The sequence below is a fragment of the Pan paniscus genome, chromosome X (assembly GCF_029289425.2).
Source record: "Pan paniscus chromosome X, NHGRI_mPanPan1-v2.0_pri, whole genome shotgun sequence".
NCBI lineage: Eukaryota > Metazoa > Chordata > Mammalia > Primates > Hominidae > Pan > Pan paniscus.
Genome location: NC_073272.2, coordinates 77,702,664 through 77,721,838, shown reverse-complemented (window position 1 = coordinate 77,721,838; position 19,175 = coordinate 77,702,664). Strand labels below are relative to the sequence as shown.

At 39.9% G+C, this 19,175-nt stretch overlaps 1 protein-coding gene across 1 annotated transcript; it reads left to right on the top strand.

Moving 5' to 3' along the window:
• Positions 1 to 5,277: 5,277 nt before the first annotated feature.
• TAF9B (TATA-box binding protein associated factor 9b) lies at positions 5,278 to 16,911 on the top strand. The gene is made up of 8 exons (XM_008978130.3): positions 5,278 to 5,700; positions 6,964 to 7,089; positions 7,726 to 7,807; positions 8,552 to 8,688; positions 8,767 to 8,901; positions 9,658 to 9,733; positions 13,204 to 13,314; positions 14,880 to 16,911. The coding sequence occupies exons 1-8, from the start codon at positions 5,659 to 5,661 to the stop codon at positions 15,041 to 15,043; spliced, it is 873 nt and encodes a 290-aa protein (XP_008976378.2). The 5' UTR covers positions 5,278 to 5,658; the 3' UTR covers positions 15,044 to 16,911.
• The last annotated feature ends 2,264 nt before the right edge of the window (positions 16,912 to 19,175 follow it).

Here is a 19,175-nt window from a genome sequence, read left to right as displayed (position 1 = left end):
AAAACTGGAGGAATCACATTACCTGACCTCAAATTATATTACAGAGCTACAGTTACCAAAACAACATGGTACTGGCATTAAAATGGACACATAGACCAATGGAACAAATATAAAATCCAGAAACAAATCCACACAAATACAGTGAACTCATTGTTGACAAAGGTGCCAAGAATGTACACTGGGAAAAAGACACTCTCTTCAATAAATGGTGCTGGGAAAACTGAATATCCATACGCAGAAGAATGAAACTAGACTCATATATCTCTTGCCATATACAAAAATCAAATCAAAATGGATTAAATACCTAAATCTAAGACCTGAAACTATGAAACTACTGAAACAAAACACTGGAGAAATTCCAAGAGGCATCAATCTTGGCAAAGATTTCTTGAGTAATACCCCACAAGCACAGGCAACCAAAGCAAAAATAGGCAAATGAGATCACATCAAGTTAAAAAGCTCCTGTACAGCAAATGGTACAACCAACAATGTGAAGAGACTACCCACAGAATAGGAGAAAATATTTGCAAACTACCCATCTGACAAGGGATTAATAACCAGACAATATAAGAAGCTCAAACAACTCTATAGGAAAACAATCTAATAATCTGATTTTAAAAAATAGGCAAAAGAGTTGAATAGACATTATCAAAAGAAGACACAAAAATGGAAAATGTATATGAAAAGGTGTTTGACATCATTGACCATCAGAGAAATACAAATCAAAACTACAATGAGATATTATCTCATTCCAGTTAAAATGGCTTTTATACAAAAGACAGGCAATAACAAATGCTGATGAGGGTGTGGAAAAAAGAGAGCCCCCTACACTGTTGGTGGGATTGTAAATTATTAATACTCAACCACTATAAAGAAGAGGTTTGGAGGTTCCTCAAAAAACTAAAAATAGAGTACCATGTAATCCAGCAATCTGACTGCTGGGTATATCCAAAAGAAAGAAAATCCATATACCAAAGAGATGTCTGCACTCCCATGTTTGTTGCAGTACTCTTCACAATAGCCATCATTTGGAAGCAGTCTAAGTGTCCATCAACAGATGAATGGATAAAGAAAATGTGGTACCAAAACAAGGATGCCCTCTCTCACCACTCCTATTCAACGTAGTATTGGATTCCTGTCCAGAGCAATCAGGCAAAACAAACAAAGGGCATCCAAATAGGAAGAGAGGACTTCAAACTGTCCCTGTTTGCAGATGACATGATTCTGTGTCTAGAAAATCCATAGTCTCAGGCCAAAAGCTCCTTTAGCTGATAAACAACTTCAGCAAAATTTCAGGATACAAAAATCAATGGACAAAAATCACTAGCATTTCTATACACCAATAACAGTGAAGCCAAGAGCCAAATCAGGAATACAATGCCATTCACAATTGCCACAAAAAGAATAAAATACCTAGAAATATAGCTAACCAGTGAGGTGAAAGATCTCTACAATGAGAACTCCAAAACACTGCTTTAAGAAATCTGAGATGAGATGATACAAACAAATGGAAAAACATTCCATGCTCATGGATAGGAAGAATCAATATTGTTTAAATGGCCATACTGCCCAAAGTAATTTACAGATTCAATGCTATTCCTATCAAACCACCAATGACATTCTTCACATAACTAGAAAAAGATGTTTTTTTCTTTTTTTTTTTTTTGAGACAGAGTCTCGCTCTGTTGCCCAGTCTGGAGTGCAATGGTGTGATCTCAGCTCACTGCAACCTCCACCTCCCGGGTTCAAGCAATTCTCCTGCCTCAGTCTCCCGAGTAGCTGGGATTACAGGCACCCACCACCGCACCTGGCTAATTTTTGTATTTTTAGTAGAGACTAAAAATCTCTACTAAAAGTGGGTTTCGCCATGTTGGCCAGGCTGGTTTTGAACTCCTGACCTCAGGTGATCCACCCGCCTCGGCCTCCCAAAGTGCTGGGATTACAGGCATGAGCCACCATGCCCGGCCAAAAAAACTATTTTAAAATTCATCTGGAACCAAAAAAAAAAAAAGAGCCCGAATAGCCCAGGCAACCCTAAGCAAAGAGAACAAAGCTGGAGGCATCACATTACCTGACTTCAAACTATACTACAGGACTACAGTAATCAAAATAGCACAGCGCTGATACAAAAACAGACACATAGACCAATGGAACAAAATAGGGAACCCAGAAATAAGGTCATACACCTACAACCATCTGATCTTCAACAAAGCTGACAAAAACAAGCAATGGGGAAAGGACTCCCTATTCAATAAATGGTGCTGGGATATCTGGCTAGCCATAGACAAAAGATTGAAACTGGACCCCTTTCTTATACCATATACAAAATCAATGCAAGATGGATTAAAGACTTAAATGTAAAATTCGAAACTATAAAAATCCTGGAAGACAACACAGGCAATACCATTCTGGACATAGGAATGAGCAAAGATTTATAATAAAGATGCCAAAAGCAATTGCAACAAAAGCAAAAACTGACAAATGGGATCTAATTAAACTTGAGAGCTTCTGCACTGCAAAAGAAACTATCAACAGAGTAAACAGACAACCTACAGAATGGGAGAAAATATTTGTAAACTACGCATCTGACAAAGGTCTAATATCCAGAATCTCTAAGCAACTTAAACAAATTTACAAGAAAAAAACAACCCCATCAATAGGTGGGCAAAGGATATAAGCAGATACTTTTCAAACGAAGACACACATGTGGCCAACATGTATATGAAAAAAGCTCAATATCACTGATCATCAGAGAAATGCAAATCAAAGCCACAATGAGATACCATTTCACACCAGTCAGAATGGCTATTATTAAAAAGTCAGGCCAGGCACAGTGGCTTATTTCTGTAATCCTAGCACTTTGGGAGGCTGAAATGGGCAGATCACTTGAGCCCAGGAGTTAGAGACGAGCCTGGGCAACATGGCAAAACCCCACCTCTACAAAAAGTACCAAAATTAGCTGGGCATGGTGGCACACACCTATAGTCCTAGCTACTAAGGAGGCTGAGGTGGGAGGATCGCTTGAGCCCAGGAGGTCGAAGCTGCACTGAGCTGTGAGCGTGCCTCTGTAGTCCATCCAGGGTGACAGAGTGAGACCCAGTCTCAAATAAAAAGAAGTCAAAAATAACAGGTGTTGGCAAGGTTGCAGAGAAAAGGGAACACTTATATACTGTTGGAGGGAGTATAAATTAGTTCAACCATTCTGGAAAGCAGTGTGGCGATTCCTCAAAGAACTAAAAACAGAACTACCATTTTACCCAGCAATCGCATAACTGGGTATATACCCAAAGGAATATAAATTATCTACCATAAAGACAAATGCAGGCCAGGTGCAGTGGATGCCTGTAATCCTAGCACTTTGGGAGGCCGAGGCAGGTGGATCACTTGAGGTCAGAAGTTCAAGACCAGCCTGGCCAACATGATGAAACACTGCCTCTACTAAAAAAATACGTAAATTAGCCGGAAATCACTTGAACCTGGGAGGCAGAGGTTACAATGAACCGAGATCACATCACTACACTCCAGCCTGCACAACAGAGCAAGACTCCATCTAAATATATATATATACACACACACATACATGTATGTGAAAGTTCATTGCAGCACTATGCACAATAGTAAAAACATGGAATCAATCTAAATGCCCATCAATGGACAGATTGGATAAAGAAATGTGGTACATATACATCATGGAATACTGTGCAGCCATAAAAATGAACAAGATCAGGTCTTCTGGGAACATGGATGGAGCTGAAGGCCATTATCCTTGGCAAACTAATGCAGGAACGGAAAACCAAATACCCCATGTTCTCACTCATAAGTGGGAGGTAAATGATGAGAACTCATGGACACAAAGAGGGGAACAACAGACACTGGGGCCTACCTAACGTTGGAGGGTAAGAGGAGGGAGAGAATAAGGAAAAATAACTATTTGGTACTAGGGTGGCAAAATAATCTGTATGACAAACCCCTGTGACACAAGTTTACCTATATAACAAACCTGCACATACACCCCTGAACATAAAATTTTAAAAAATTTTAATGTGGTACTTATATGCAATGGAGCACTATTCAGCCATAAAAAAGAATGAGATCCTGTTATTTGCAACCACATGGATGGAACCGAAAGTCATTATGGTAAGTGAAATAAGCCAAGGACAGAAATACAAACATCACACGTTTTCACTTATTTGTGGGATCCAAAACTCAAAACAATTGAACTCATGGACACAGAGAGTAGAAAGATGGTTACCAGAGGCTGGAAAGTATAGTGGGAGGGTGGAGACGCAGGTAGGTTTATGTGTACAACAAAATAGAAACGATGAATAAAACCTGGTATTTGCTAGCACAACAGAGTGACTATAGTCAATAATAACTTAATTGTAAATTTTAAAATAACTAAGAGTGCAATTGGATTGCTTGTAACACAAAGGATAAATGCTTGAAGAGATAGATACCCTATTTTCCATGATGTGATTATTTCACATTGCATGCATGCATCAAAACATTTCATGTACCCATAAATATATACACTTACTATATACACAGAAAAATTAAAAATTAAAAATATATATAGATAGCCATTTGTCTTATATTTACATTCCTTTTAAAAGTCTTATATTTCTGTATATAAAGAATACACAATACGATGTACAAAATTTAAATGTGCAAGAGTTAAATTGTTGAGGACAGAAATATAATGAAAAATATTGTTAGATTTTCTCACACATATTATTTAACTTATCCTACTATTAATTACTACTAATGGCCACTGTTTAGTCCTACTGTTTTGTTTAAATAGCACTTATGTAACAGAAAATAATACATACAAAACATATAATTTCAAGTGAACACTTATTCTTAAGTAATGATACATATGGACAATTATTTATAATATGTTATGGGTTTTCTTCATCTAGCACATCTATGTCCTGGGTTGGCTCTCTGAAGGTTGGCCACCCTAAGACTATAGTACCATTCTAGTGGGAGGAAAAATATATAAACAAGATACTATTTGTAAATTGCACAGAATAGAAACTGATAAACAATGGTGCCATCTGTGAAAGTGACATCAGTGGCTGGAACAGGTGAGAGAGGCTTTCTTTTACTAGGGTATTTTAAAGTAGTCTTAAATGTTGTACCTTGCAAATATACCACGTATTTTTATTTTATTTTATTTCTTTTTTTGAGATGGAGTCTCGCTCTGTCGCCCAGGCTGGAGTGCAGTGGCGCAATCTCGACTCACTGCAACGTCCACCTCCTGGGTTCCAGCGATTCTCCTGCCTCAGCCTCCTGAGTAGCTGGGACTACAGGCGTGCCCTGCCATGCCCGGCTAAATTTTGTATTTTTAGTAGAGACAGGGTTTCACCACATTGGCCAAACTGATCTCAAACTCCTGACGTTAAGTGATCCGCCCGCCTCGGCTCCCAAAGTGCTGGGATTACAGGCGTGAGCCACCGTGCCTGGCCCCCACCTATTTTTAAATGTACCTTGCAAATATTCAAAAGCAAGGGACTGTTACTAGTTTTACACAGAGGTTGGCCACAGTAAGAGTGGAGAAAGGCACTAGCTCAGCGTGGGAGCACGTGCTCTCACTGGAAACAATGTATTGAGAACACATGGTTCTTGGTTGGGGGGAGTTCCTGCCCAAACTTCAAGATGGCGGCCAGGTGGACGGCTGATTCTGATGAGTCTGATGAGGTGAGCTGCGCCACAAAACTGAAGGACCCGCTAAGCCTGGGAAATTAGTATGTATTTGTGTATGTGTTTGTGAGGAGAGCCACTGGAGGGTTTTAAGGAAAATAATGATTGGATTTATGACTGAAAGGTCCGTCTAGCTGTGTAAGGAATGTGGGGGGACACTATTTGGGGAGCATATTTCTGTAATCTTGGTAAGGATGTTGGCTTGGACTCGTTAGCATAGTAGCATTGGATGGAGATGTGGAGACATGGATAGAACTTTGGGAGGTCACCCGGACAAGACTTGTTGCTAGATTGAGTGTGGATTGTTGAGGGAAAGCGCCAACATGGCTGCCTGCTCCGTTTCTGGCCTGGGTGAGTCACGGTTCCTGTTCCTGAGGGAGAATCCTAGGGCGTTGGTGGATGTGGAGGGTAAGAATGAGTTATCTGCGACATTTTAAGCCAGAGATAGTTAACTGATGCATATTTTTTGAAAGTCACTGGGGCTGGATGGTAGGTTCTCACGAAAAGTCATTCGGGCTGTTCTGTGGGTGAGGGGCTGGGAAGGGTGTAACTGGGAGGCAAGGAAGGGTCCTGTGTTGGCCTCAGCGGGGAGACAGGAAGCTGCTCCAGGGCCAAGAGAGGCTAAGAGGGTCTCTAACGGGCCGAGTGAAGGCTTTAGTTTTTCATCAGTGTGAAATGGGCAGCCACGGTAGGGCTTTGAGTGTGACAAGGGCTGACCAAAGTCTTGCTGTGGGGAGAGCAAGCTATTGGGTAGGATTGTCAGATTTAGCTAATAAAAATCCAGGACACCCGGTTAAATATGAATATCAGAACAATTATTTCGTAGCATAAGTATGGCCTGTGCAAATCTGGGATATACTTATACTAAAAATGTATTCCTTGTTGATGTGACATTCAAACGTAACGGGTCCAACTGTGTTGGACCAAGCAGCCCTAACACCGACTGGGTCTGGAATTCCGGGAAGCCGAAAGGGGCAAAGGTGGTAGCCGTGGAGGTGTGAGGAGGGACCCCCGCAAAGGTGAGGTTGGCCCACTTGGTGCCCTTTGCCGGGAAACAACTCTGGGAAGTCGAGCTTCTCGGCCCCTCTACTTCTTTCAGGCCCCAGCAGGCTCCATGGGGAAGGATTACCTGCCTCTTCCAATACTGAACTCGGGCACCCCAGCGCGTCTCTTCCCCTGGCCAGCGGCTTGCTGAAACTCCCGCCCCCGGCGGCTGGCACGTAACCCCGCCTTCCGTTTCCCTCCTCCCGCTCCCCGCAGGGGTGGAGCCTGAGCGAGGAGCCCGCGAGCTCTCCTCTCTCCTCTGTCTCCGCGGATGACGAGTGGCTGGATAACATGGAGTCGGGCAAGATGGCGCCTCCCAAGAACGCTCCGAGAGATGCCTTGGTAAGTGCGAAGGATAAGCCGCGGATCGCGAAGCCAGGTGCAGCCAGGGACCTGCGAGGCGGGGCCACGCTGAGGGCCTGAGGGTCGGCTCGCACGCTCGTTTCAGTCTAGTCAGGGCCGTCAGGAGGAGAGGGTGATGGGGATGCGCCCTGGCCCCCGGGCCCCTATCTCGCCGCTTGGGCCAAGTCTTGCCAGAGGGTCGCGGTCCAGCGGAGCTTGCGGAACGGCTGCCCAGCTTTGAGTCCTGGGCTTCGGGCCCCTGCCTCCCCCTCGTCTCTAGCTATCTGCCAGCCCTGACTCCGCGTCCAGGGTTCTGATGCTACCTTAACCCGCCGCCACAGCCAAAAATGACAACCAGCTGGAGCTACTTACCTCTGCTGGGGAAGCCAACTTCTGTCTTCTCTTTGCCCCACACCCCGCCCCCAACCCCGCCAAAAAATAAAAATAAAAGTTTTCTGCAAAAGCGTACTATGCGATTTCGTGTGATCACTGACTCACTTGGGAGGGCAAGGGTGAGTAGGACTTTGGAGCCCAAAGAAGGGGAACCTTGTATCATAAATATAAATACTACCCTTCAGTGCAGCCTTGATTTCCAGTACCAAATTCTGCATCTGGTGTTTTTATTTGAATCCACAGGTGATGGCACAGATCCTGAAGGATATGGGAATCACAGAGTATGAACCAAGGGTTATAAATCAAATGTTGGAATTTGCTTTCCGTAAGTTAATGAAACACCAAAAACTTGCCTAACTTGTGAACTTGAAAAGATATTTTTATTGTAAGAACATTTTCTTTTATTTTCTTTTTTGAGACAGGGACTCGCTGTTGCCCAGGCTAGAAGGCAGTGGCGCGATCTTGGCTCACTGCGGCCTCTGCCTCCTGGGTTCAAGCGATTCTTGTGCCTCAGCCTCCCGAGCTGGGACTACAGGCACTTGCCACCACGCCCGGCTAAGTGTTGTATTATTAGTAGAAAGGGAGTTTCGCCATATTGCCCAGGCTGGCCTCGAACTACTGACTCAAGTGATCCGCCCATCTCGGCCTCCCAAAGTGTTGGGATTACAGGCGTGAGCCACCGCGCCCAGCCTTGTAAGAACATTTTCAACCAAATTATGTTAACAGTATCATAGAATTCAGCCTAAAGAACGAAAGGAGCTCAAGCTAGGGGACAGTAGTTTTCACACTGTGATATCTGTTTAAAACTGATCATATAGACAGGACAATTACTTATTAAAATCAGCATTTAGGCTGAGCACAGTAGCTTACACCTGTAATCTCAGCACTTCGGGAGGCTGTCGCGGGGAGGCCAGGAGTTTCCTGGGCAACATAGCGAGACCCTGTCTCTACAAAAACCCACAAAATTTATAAACCGTCTACAAATTAGTGGAAAGTTTTATTAAGACAAGTAGCCATAAATATTAAGCTGTCTTCATATGTTTAAGAAAAGATTGTTTTGTTCTTATAGGTTATGTGACTACAATTCTGGATGATGCAAAAATTTATTCGAGCCATGCTAAGAAACCTAATGTTGATGCAGATGATGTGAGACTGGCAATCCAGTGTCGTGCTGACCAATCTTTTACCTCTCCTCCCCCAAGAGATGTGAGCAAACTTTGATTTGAAGTTATTTTTACTTACAATTTTTTAAACTGTAGTTCTAATAAGGATTTTTTTTTTAAGTTTTTACTGGATATCGCAAGGCAGAAAAATCAAACCCCTTTGCCACTGATTAAGCCATATGCAGGACCTAGACTGCCACCTGATAGATACTGCTTAACAGCTCCAAACTATAGGCTGAAGTCCTTAATTAAAAAGGTAAGAAATTTTAGTCAACTTTTCTTTCTTCAAAAGGTGGAATATGATAGGGGACTTTGTGAAAAGCAAATTCCTGTAGCTAGTATAGTAGATTAAAGGTTAAGATAACTTACTAGAATTTTTTTAATTTTAAAAAATTTTCGAGCTAGATGGAACTTTAGTGTTCATCTAACTCGTCATTTTTCACATCAGGAAGCAGGGCCTGAACTCATTTATGAAGTTAGTAGCAAAGCTAGGACTGATTCCAAGCCTCATAACTCCCAATCTTTCCACTATATCATAGTTTTTTAGTGAGGCCTAATAACAGAGGAAATGATACCATCAGGAATTAGGCCAGCTTTCTAAAATATGACATAAAGCTCTCCCACCACTGAAAAAGTTCTCCCCATAATAGGCTGCCTTTTCTGAAGTTCCACTATAAGAGTTTTATTCTTTTTTGGGTTAAGAAATTGACCAGTTAAGATTAAAAATCACAAAGTAGTTACAGTCTTATTTGAATGGGGATAACCGCTATCTTAAACTTTAATACTGCATAAGATTATATACGTATTCATATCTATTTTTATATAGATAGAGACATGTATATATGTTTATACAAACCCCAGATTAAATGTTGGATTTAGAACACTGAGAGAACAAAAACAGGACTTTCTTGCCATGGATTATCCATAATCATTTACATCAGCAATCCTAATTTCATTCCTGGTAAATTTAGGTGTCACATCTTAACATTAATTTGCTTTTTAAATCCCCTAGGGACCTAACCAAGGGAGACTAGTTCCACGATTAAGTGTTGGTGCTGTTAGTAGCAAACCTACTACTCCTACTATAGGTAAGTGAGAGGAGACAATGGCATTTCTGGCTGGTAAAGCAGTGCCTCAGCACTTGGTTTTGAACTATAATGCAAGTCAAAAAGTGAATCAGAAATTCTTGTGTATGTGTTACTATTAATAATTTTACTCATCCTCTAGTAAAGCTATAAACATACATGTTACTGGATTTCAAAATGAGAAAGCCACAAGGAACGTCTGATCTCAAATGAATATAAAATTGGACATTGCCCCCATTGTTGTTGGTATAAACTCTGATACCAAAAACAGGAATTTACTCTTAGCTGTGTACTTTACGCCTTCTATAAGGTGCCACACACACTTACGGCAGTAGACTACTTATTAGAAATTTAAATTTCCAAATACATTGATGAGAATACAGTAGAAAGAAGATTAAGGTGTACAAAAATCTTAAGGATTTCAAAGAAAAAAAATTGTTTTTAATACTAACCTTTTTAAAACATAGTACTGATTGTTTTAGATTGGTCAGTGGGAGCCCCTTCAAGCTGTTTCCTGTGTCCTTTTGACGTATCTGCATCATTCTGTGATCATTTCTTGCTTTCTGATGCAACAAGATGTTCCAAACTCATCTTTATATTTTTCTGCCTAGGTCCTAGAATCATCCACTTGTCCAAAGAGCTCTAGTTCCTTTTAGTGGAGAATGGTATTTAGAAACCATTATTTGTTTCTTTTTAATATCGTTGTTTAGATAATAAGGAAAACAAATAATGGACTTAGATTTCCTGTTTTTTTTTTTTCCTACATTCCTGCTGGGTTTCTTGCATAGTCTAGTATTCAAAGTATTTTCAGAAAAGTCCCTTTTCACCAGTATTAATTTATTGGCTCTTATTGCTTATAACTTGAGTCCTATAGCTGTCATATAGCTCAGGTATAAACAGCATTTGATTTTTGAGGTGTGTAAACCCTCTCTTCATATTCTCAGGATGTAAATTTGCATTTCAGCATTGTAAAACCAGTTTGGTATAGTATTAGTTGTACATGTCTAATTACCTACCTGTGACCTTTGTGGACAGAAATCTGCATTATAATCTTTGTAAATTTTCATCATATACTGTTTGTCTGTGGGTTCACATTACTTAAATGAATACCAGCTTTTTTAAACCCCTAGGCTGGTAATCAGTTTTGTGTGTTAGGCAGGTTAACCAATTTTAGTTATCAGTTGTGATTTTTATTCCTAGCTAGACATTTGTTGTACATACTTCAGAGACTGTTAAAATCTAGAGCCAGGGCACTACCAAAAAACACCTGATAGTTTTAAAGATGCAAGTTTTTTTTTGTTTGTTTTTATTTTTTATTTTTTGAGACAGACTCTTGCTCTGTTACCCAGGCCAGGCTGGAGTGCAATGGCACAATCTTGGCTCACTGCAACCTCTGCCTCCTGGGTTCAAGCAATTCTCCTGCCTCAGCCTCCCGAGTAGCTGGGATTACAGGTGTGCGTCACCACACCAGGCTAATTTTTGGTTTTTTGTGTTTTTTTTTTTTTTCAGTAAAGACGGGATTTCACCATGTTGGCCAGGCTGGTCTTGAACTCCTGACCTCAAGTGATCTGCCTGCCTCGGCCTCCCAAAGTGCTAGGATTACAGGTGTGAGCCACCACGCCAGGCATAAAGATGCAAGTTTTAAAATTTAAAAAAATTAAAATGAGTTGGCCAGGTGCGGTGGCTCACACCTGTAATCCTAGCACTTTGGGAGGCCAAGGCGGGCCTATCACTTGAGGTCAGGAGTTCAAGAGCAGCCTGGCCAACATGGTGAAACCCCGTCTCTACTAAAAATACAAAAATTAGCCAGGCATGGTGGCGGGTGCCTGTAATCCCAGCTACTCGGGAGGCTGAGGCACGAGAATCGCTTGAACCCAAGAGGCGGAGGTCACAGTGAGCCAAGATCATGCCACTGCATTCCAGCTTGGACGACAGAGTAAGACTCTGTCTCAAAAAAAAAAAAAAAAATTAAAATGATTTATATAGACTTAAGACCTGAGTATTTACTCTGTTCAATTGGGGGAAGCTCCATCTACAGTCTAATGTGTTCAGTTTTAAAAGCCTGAACTCCATACCTACTAAAATGTATTAACAATCCTTAGGCCAAGAAAACATCCACCTACTGTGAGTTTTCTTTTTTCTTTATAAAATAAAATACTTACATTGCTTCATTACGCTTCACCAAATTCTTTGAACTGATCCTTAATACATGGGAAAACTTACCTAGGGATGGAGATATTTTAGAGGAAGGTCTCACCTTCTGTGTTTGGGAGAGAAAGCAGTAAAACCCGGATTTCTCGGTACCTTTGGGCTTTATTCCCTTAGACTTTCTTCACCTTTGTCTCTAGAAATGATAATTGTAGTGTCCTCAGCAACTCTATCTCTGGGTAGACTGCTGGTTCCAGGGGGAAGGGATGTATTGGAAAGCCTGCATCCCCAAATGAAAAATTGGAAATGGATACATTTCCATAAATGTATTTTTTAAGAGAGCAATGATGTCAGTATATATATTAAGTCTTCGAGTCTTACAAAATACATTTATTAAGCAAACATTTGTTGAGTACCTATTAGGAGCAAGGTAAAAGAGCCATGTGCTCACAAGGATGAAAAATGTTAGTCAAGGCTTGTAATCTAGTCAATGAGATAAGATAATAATGACTCCTATGACGTTAAGGGAACTTCAGAGGCAGGATATAAGACGTTTAACTGAGAAAATTAAGGAAAGTTTTATAAAACGGGGTCGTATTTGAGCTGTACCTTGGAATAATGGGTAGAATTTAGATGACTGGGGGTTTAGACTAGGTTATCTCCAAGATATTTTTCTGCTTAAAAAGTATCTGAACACAGAAAGGGAATAAATTTTCTGGGCCCACCTGGAGACCTCAAGGGGTGTATTTGATCTCTGCTTTAGTTTCATGGGCATAGATGACATCTTCTGATTCTCAGCAGGTGACCAAGATTAAAAGTGCCAACTAAGGTAATAAATAGAAAACCTGGGTCTTTATTCTGGTAGGTTAAACTCTCATCTTTATGTCTTCATCCAGCTATACCTCAGTGCTTACTGTGTACTAGATGCTGTTTGAAGAGTTTTACAGGGATTATTTTTACTTAATTTTCACAATAATTATATGAAATGGGTGATATATCCCCCATTTTACAGAGGAGAAAACTGAGGCACAAAAATTTAAATAAACTTGCCCAAGGACACTCAGCTAGTAGGTGAGAGCCTGGATTCAAACTCAAGCAGGTAGGCTACAGAGCCTACATTCTTTACCACTATTCTATACTGAATTTTGTAACATCTAAACAAGCTTGTAAATTTTTTTAAGGTTGTTTTGCTCTTATTTCTAATGACTTTTTCCTCACCTTTTATTAGTTTCCTTTGCTTTGAAGATAGTTTGCGGTAAGCTGAGTGTAGAATATAAATCTGTATAAGTCACCTAACAAACATGGTCTGTTTATTGTAACTACAGCAACCCCACAAACGGTGTCTGTCCCAAATAAAGTTGCAACTCCAATGTCAGTGACAAGCCAAAGATTTACGGTGCAGATTCCACCTTCTCAGTCCACACCTGTCAAACCAGGTAATGTGATTGGGAGTGGGGGACAGAATTTGTGAATAATTTGAAATTGTAGAACCGTTTGTATTCCTATAGCAAGAGGTAAATTGTTTTAATACCCAACAGGAAGGTGGCAGTAATGCTGCAAATGAGGGTTCTTCAGAGGGACCTATGAGCCCTCTAAAATTCTGTGAAATTTTACATAAAGTAGTCTCCCCCCTTATCCTTGAGGGATTGTTCCAAGACCTCCAGTTAAATTTACAACCTTTAAAGTTAAATTTATAAACTTTCTAAATTATAAGGTTTAATTTATAAATTAGGCACGGCAAGAAATTAACAATAATTAATTAACAGTTACAACAACATACTGTAATAAAATATATGTGAGTGTGATCTCTCAAAGTATCTTACTGTACTGTACTCATCTATTTTTGGATCGCAGTTGACCACAAGTAGCTGAAACTGCAGATAAGGGAGGACTACTATATATGTAACGTTTTGGGGAGGAGGGAAAGAGTATTCAGTGTGTTCATCAGATTTTCAAAGAACACAGTCAGCTAAACAGTTAGGGTCCACAAATCTAAGTCGTCTTCAAGGAAAAGCAGTTAAGGTAAAAGCTCAAGAAAGCGACAAAACTTAGTGATGAATATGTGTATGCAATCCAGAACATAAATGTAAATTCAAATGAAATTGTACCTTTACTTCATAGGATACACACACACACACACACACACACACACACACACACACACACAGATTGGAATAAGAATTCTGTCATAGCACAGTTTACTAATGTGTATGTCTAGATTTCATATCTTCTGAAACCTAACCGCACACAATAAGCAACTAACGTAAAATACTGGCCTATCAGAGAAGTGATTCCTGACCTTGAACATAGGCCTTTGTTTAGTATGTTGCATGATGAATCCAGTGCAGTTTCCCATGACTAAATTGAAATTCTAGGTTGTTAAAATACAACAGAACTTCTTCAACCTTGTACTAGATATGTTTAATCTTTATCTATACATAGATCAGAACATCACATTATATCCCGTACATATACACAATTATTGGCAGGGTACAATGGCTTACACCTGTAATCCCAGCACTTTGGGAGACCGAGGCGGGAGGATCACTTGAGGCCAGGAGTTCGAGATCAGCCTGGCCAACGTGGTGAAACCCCGTCTCTACTGAAAATACAAAAATTAGCCAGGTATGGTGGTGCACGCCTATAATCCCAGCTACTTGGGAACCTGAGGCACGAGAATCACTTGAACTCAGGAGGCGGAGGTTGCAGTGAGCCAAGATCACGCCAGCTTGGACGACAGAGCGAGACACTGTCTCAAAAAAATAGTAATTCAAAAATAAATACACAATTATTTGCCAATTAAAAATAAAGATTTTTTAAAATTTAATTCAACTCATTGCAGTATAAGTACCTATGTTTCTTCTATGATATAGTTGCACTTCATGCTATTGAAATTGGTATTAGAATTACATTCAGCTTTGTTGTATACTTTTTATCATATGTTTCAGATTCTGGGTAATTCATAGCTTGGTTTTGGGGGGGCTTTCTTCTCTGTTTACAGTTCCTGCAACAACTGCAGTTCAAAATGTTCTGATAAATCCTTCAATGATTGGGCCCAAAAATATTCTTATTACCACCAACATGGTTTCGTCACAGAACACGGCCAATGAAGCAAACCCACTGAAGAGAAAACATGAAGATGATGATGACAATGATATTATGTAAGGAATATAGTCTAGTCTAGATGCATTTCAAAAGGAAAGTTGGTTTTGAGCCCAGTATACTGAACTAGAATATTCTAGATCTTGTTTTACCTTAAAAGACTGAAACGTAGCTGCAGTATTTTTCGTCAGTTAAAACTGTTAGATCTCTTTAGTAAACATACAAATGTGTTTTTCAGTAGGCTTCAATTACAAACAGTTAAGTACTTGTTTCTTAATAGTTTCATTAATGTTGAGTCCTAGTATGGCAATTCTGTTTTTGAGACACTTTTCTGCCTTCTATCACTGATAGCATAGCAGCATTTAAGTTTCAGATTCTACAGCCTAGTCAGCAGATTTATCTTTGACAGCATAATTTCTGATCTACATTTAAATACTACTTTATTTTATAAGGTAATATAGTTACTTACTGTCACTAGCTTTTTTTTTTTTTTTTTACCAAATCTCTCAATATAGGAAACATTTTTTGGAAAGGATGGATTTAGAGGAGAGATTCTAAATCCATTTTGGATGTATTTGTTTCTTTGACTTCCTTAACTTCCAAACTCAACTCCCTTTCTAGATCCCATTCATTTTCTGCACCTCCCCCATAGGCTTGTTTCTCTCCATTGCTGTTAAATGTAGAAGGCCATACCTGGAATTTTAAAAATATTATTCCTGGTAATACAGCTCAGTGTCATTTTCCTATTTTTAAAACATGCTCTACATGCCTAATGTTTTGTGATTCACTTTAACCTGATGGTTTGCATTTGCTGTTTTTCACTCTTATGTCAGAGCAGTTGGGTTTTACCCCTTAGTTTTTATGCCTGTTAAGCTTTACTGTGCTTTTGACAGGTAGTTTTGGGTCAGTTATATTCAGTTTTAGTATTGTATTCCAAGTTGATAACTCTTCCATGTTTCACATTTCTAAATTTAACAGAGATGCTGTAGCTTAAAACATGTTTTGATAAGTAATTACACTGGACCTAGGCAAAACCACTGAAGAACAAGTGTTCCTTTTTACCACATACATATTATGTTTTGATCACTGCTGCTTGAGCCCCGCTATTGGTATAATTCAGATCATTTTAGCTTGTTGCTGAGGATGTCACATATAAGACAGGATCAAACCTGAAAGACACTAATGGTTCATCCTCTATAAGGCCAACAAAGAAAACAAATTAATGTGATGTAACTTGCATTTATGTGCACTCTGCATAGGTTTCCCAATAATACTGTAATGTTGCTGAACACCTTTCCCTGTTTTCCATTTATACACATATTAAAGTCATATTGGGAAAGATGGCAAAGCTTTTGAGAATATAAACACACCTGTTTTGTTTTTCTTAAGTTCAACATACTTTTGTAGAATTTGTAAAATAAATGTTCATATCATAATTGAGAATTTATAGCCAAGGATCCTCAAAACAGAAGTTTCATCTTAGGATAGTGTTTGATATATCTAAGAAAGTCCAGTAACAGAGAAGAAATGTCTCAAATGTCTCGTATCAGTTTTAGTGTTTTTCAGTATTAGGGAAAGGTAATATAAAAACAGGTAAAATGTATAAAAATAGACCTGATCAACATCATAGGAGATAAATATTCATTATATAGCATAGGATATTATTACTTGAATGTTCTCAGGGAGGCAGCAAGTCAGAAGGCCTAGATTCTAGTCCTAGCTCCATCATTTACCAACTGTGTGACCTTACTTCACCTCTTAGCCTTGTTCTCCTCACTAGCAGTAGGAAAGTAACACCTACCCTGCCTACCTCACAGGGCTGTTGTGAGGGTTCAATTGGTATATGTGAAAATTCTTTCAAAATTGTAAAATGCTGTATGACTGTAAGGAATTATTGCATTTGTTCCAAGGTTAATAAAAATTTGAGCTTATCAGTGTTTTCATTTTTTAGGATTCAAGGGAGATGAACAAAGCCCAGTAATTCTGATGGCCAAAGACCAGTAAGATTTGTTTAATGGTTATATATCAGAAATTCACTTGCTTTTATCTGGAATCAGCATGTGACACCATCATAGTGAAGCAAATTGAAAATGAGTAGAAGAATATGGCTTTAAATCTGTTGTTGTCCTTCAGCTTCTAGGTGGAATTTTTAAAAAATATGTGCTGATGGTAAATGGGATGAGGACACTGTTGTCTCCAGTTCTTCCTTTTATGGGTAGCAAACAAGTGTCTATGATCTGAGTACGAATATAGGAATATAGCCAGCATGGGGCAGGGTGAGAATGGAAGATGTGATGCACACTATGTTCTAAGGGATCCAAGGTGACAGGGAATATTCAAGAGGCAGGAAAGAAAACACTAATCAACTACAGAACAGCAGGTATGCCACCATTTACATTTTAATATATCTATATACAGACAGACAGATAGATAGATACACACATGGGTATGCTCTTTATGCAGTCTCACTGTCGCCCAGTCTGGAGTGCAGTGGCGCGATCTCGGCTCACTGCGAGCTCCACTTCCCAGGTTCACGCCATTCTCCTGCCTCAGCCTCCCGAGTAGCTGGGACTACAGGCGCCCACCATCACGCCCAGCTAATTTTTTGTATTTTTAGTAGAGACAGGGTTTCACCGTGTTTGTTAGCCAGGATGGTCTCAATCTCCTGACCTCATGACCCGCCTGCCTGGGCCTCCCAAAGTGTTGGGATTACAGGCGTGAGCCACCGCGCCCGGCCTCTTTATGTATATTAAATAGCCTTAGATTGAAAGAAACTGGTCTTCCAGAGGTTGCTTCTGGGGAGGGACTGGTAGGTAGGGGACTGAGGAAGGTGTCTTCATTGTATACTCCTTTTTGATCATGTGTAAACCCCTGTGCTAGAGGGAAATTTTGGAAATGAAGAAAACAGGAAAACACTGAGCTAAAGAACCAAATTGTTCACTTACGACATGGGAATTATTTTTTTCTGCATATAAACACATATATAGTCTAGGGTTAAAGGTGAATTTACAACTTAAAGCATACACCTTTGCAATATTTTACCAATAATTCATAATTCCAAATTAGAAAGCACATCCTTATACTGTTTTGTGGGGTTTCTGTTTTGAGGCAGAGTCTCGCTCTGTCGCCCAGGCAGGAATGCAGCAGCATGATCTCAGCTCACTGCAACCTCCACCTCCCAGGTTCAAGTGATTCTCCTGCCTCAGCCTTCTGAATAGCTGGGACTACAGTGGCACCCGCCACCACGCCCGGCTAATTTTTGTATTTTTGGTAGAAACGGGGTTTCACCATGTTGGCCAGGCTGGTCCCAAACTCCTGACAGGTGATCTGCCCGCCTCGGCCTCCCAAAGTCCTGGGATTACAGGCGTAAGCCACCATGCCCAGCCCCTTATACTGTTCTAGCTTATATGCACACAAGTTATCTACTATCTTCTTTGGTTAGGTTAAAAATTCCTTCAGAACATAAATGCTCTTATATTCCCTCTATCACATCTTTAAGCACATAGAAGGAACTCAAATATTTGCCTAATTGACAAGTTGTTTATGACTGGAGATTCCCCCATTCATTCTTTAGGTTAACAACCCAAATAAATGAGGGGTGATCCTGGAAACAGTCCAGTAGAAAGTACTTAAAAGGTACAGTCAGAGATTGTTGGATAGATAATGTTGGCAATTGTAGAGTCTAGGTGCTGGGTTTATGGGAGTTTATGCTTCTTTCAGTTCCATTTGAAATAATTTTTAAAACGTTGGAGGAAAGGTAATCAGTAGGAAAAAGTCACAAAAATTGGACTAGAATTCCTGAGTACCCATAGAGGTATGCAGAAACATGGTACAATTTAAAATTAACTACAAATATGGGTACAGTATTAACTAAAATACAAATGAAGAAAAAACTTGAGCTTTCAAATTTCTGTTTTGTTTAGAGCAACCACCAAAATTTTCTTTTGCTATTCTATCCAGGGTTAAACAAAATAGTCTAGAAGCATCATGTCAGGGATAGAGTCTAGAAGCATCTATAGCCTAGAAGCATCATGTCAGGGACGGAGGCACATTGGAAAAGCATCAGCCACTGGAACCAGACAAACCTGGACTTGAATCCCTGCTGTTACTTACTAGCTCTGTGGTCCTATCCAAAAGTTTATTTCTTTGTCCCTAAAGGTGAAATACATATCTTGCCAGCACAGAATTTCTGGTC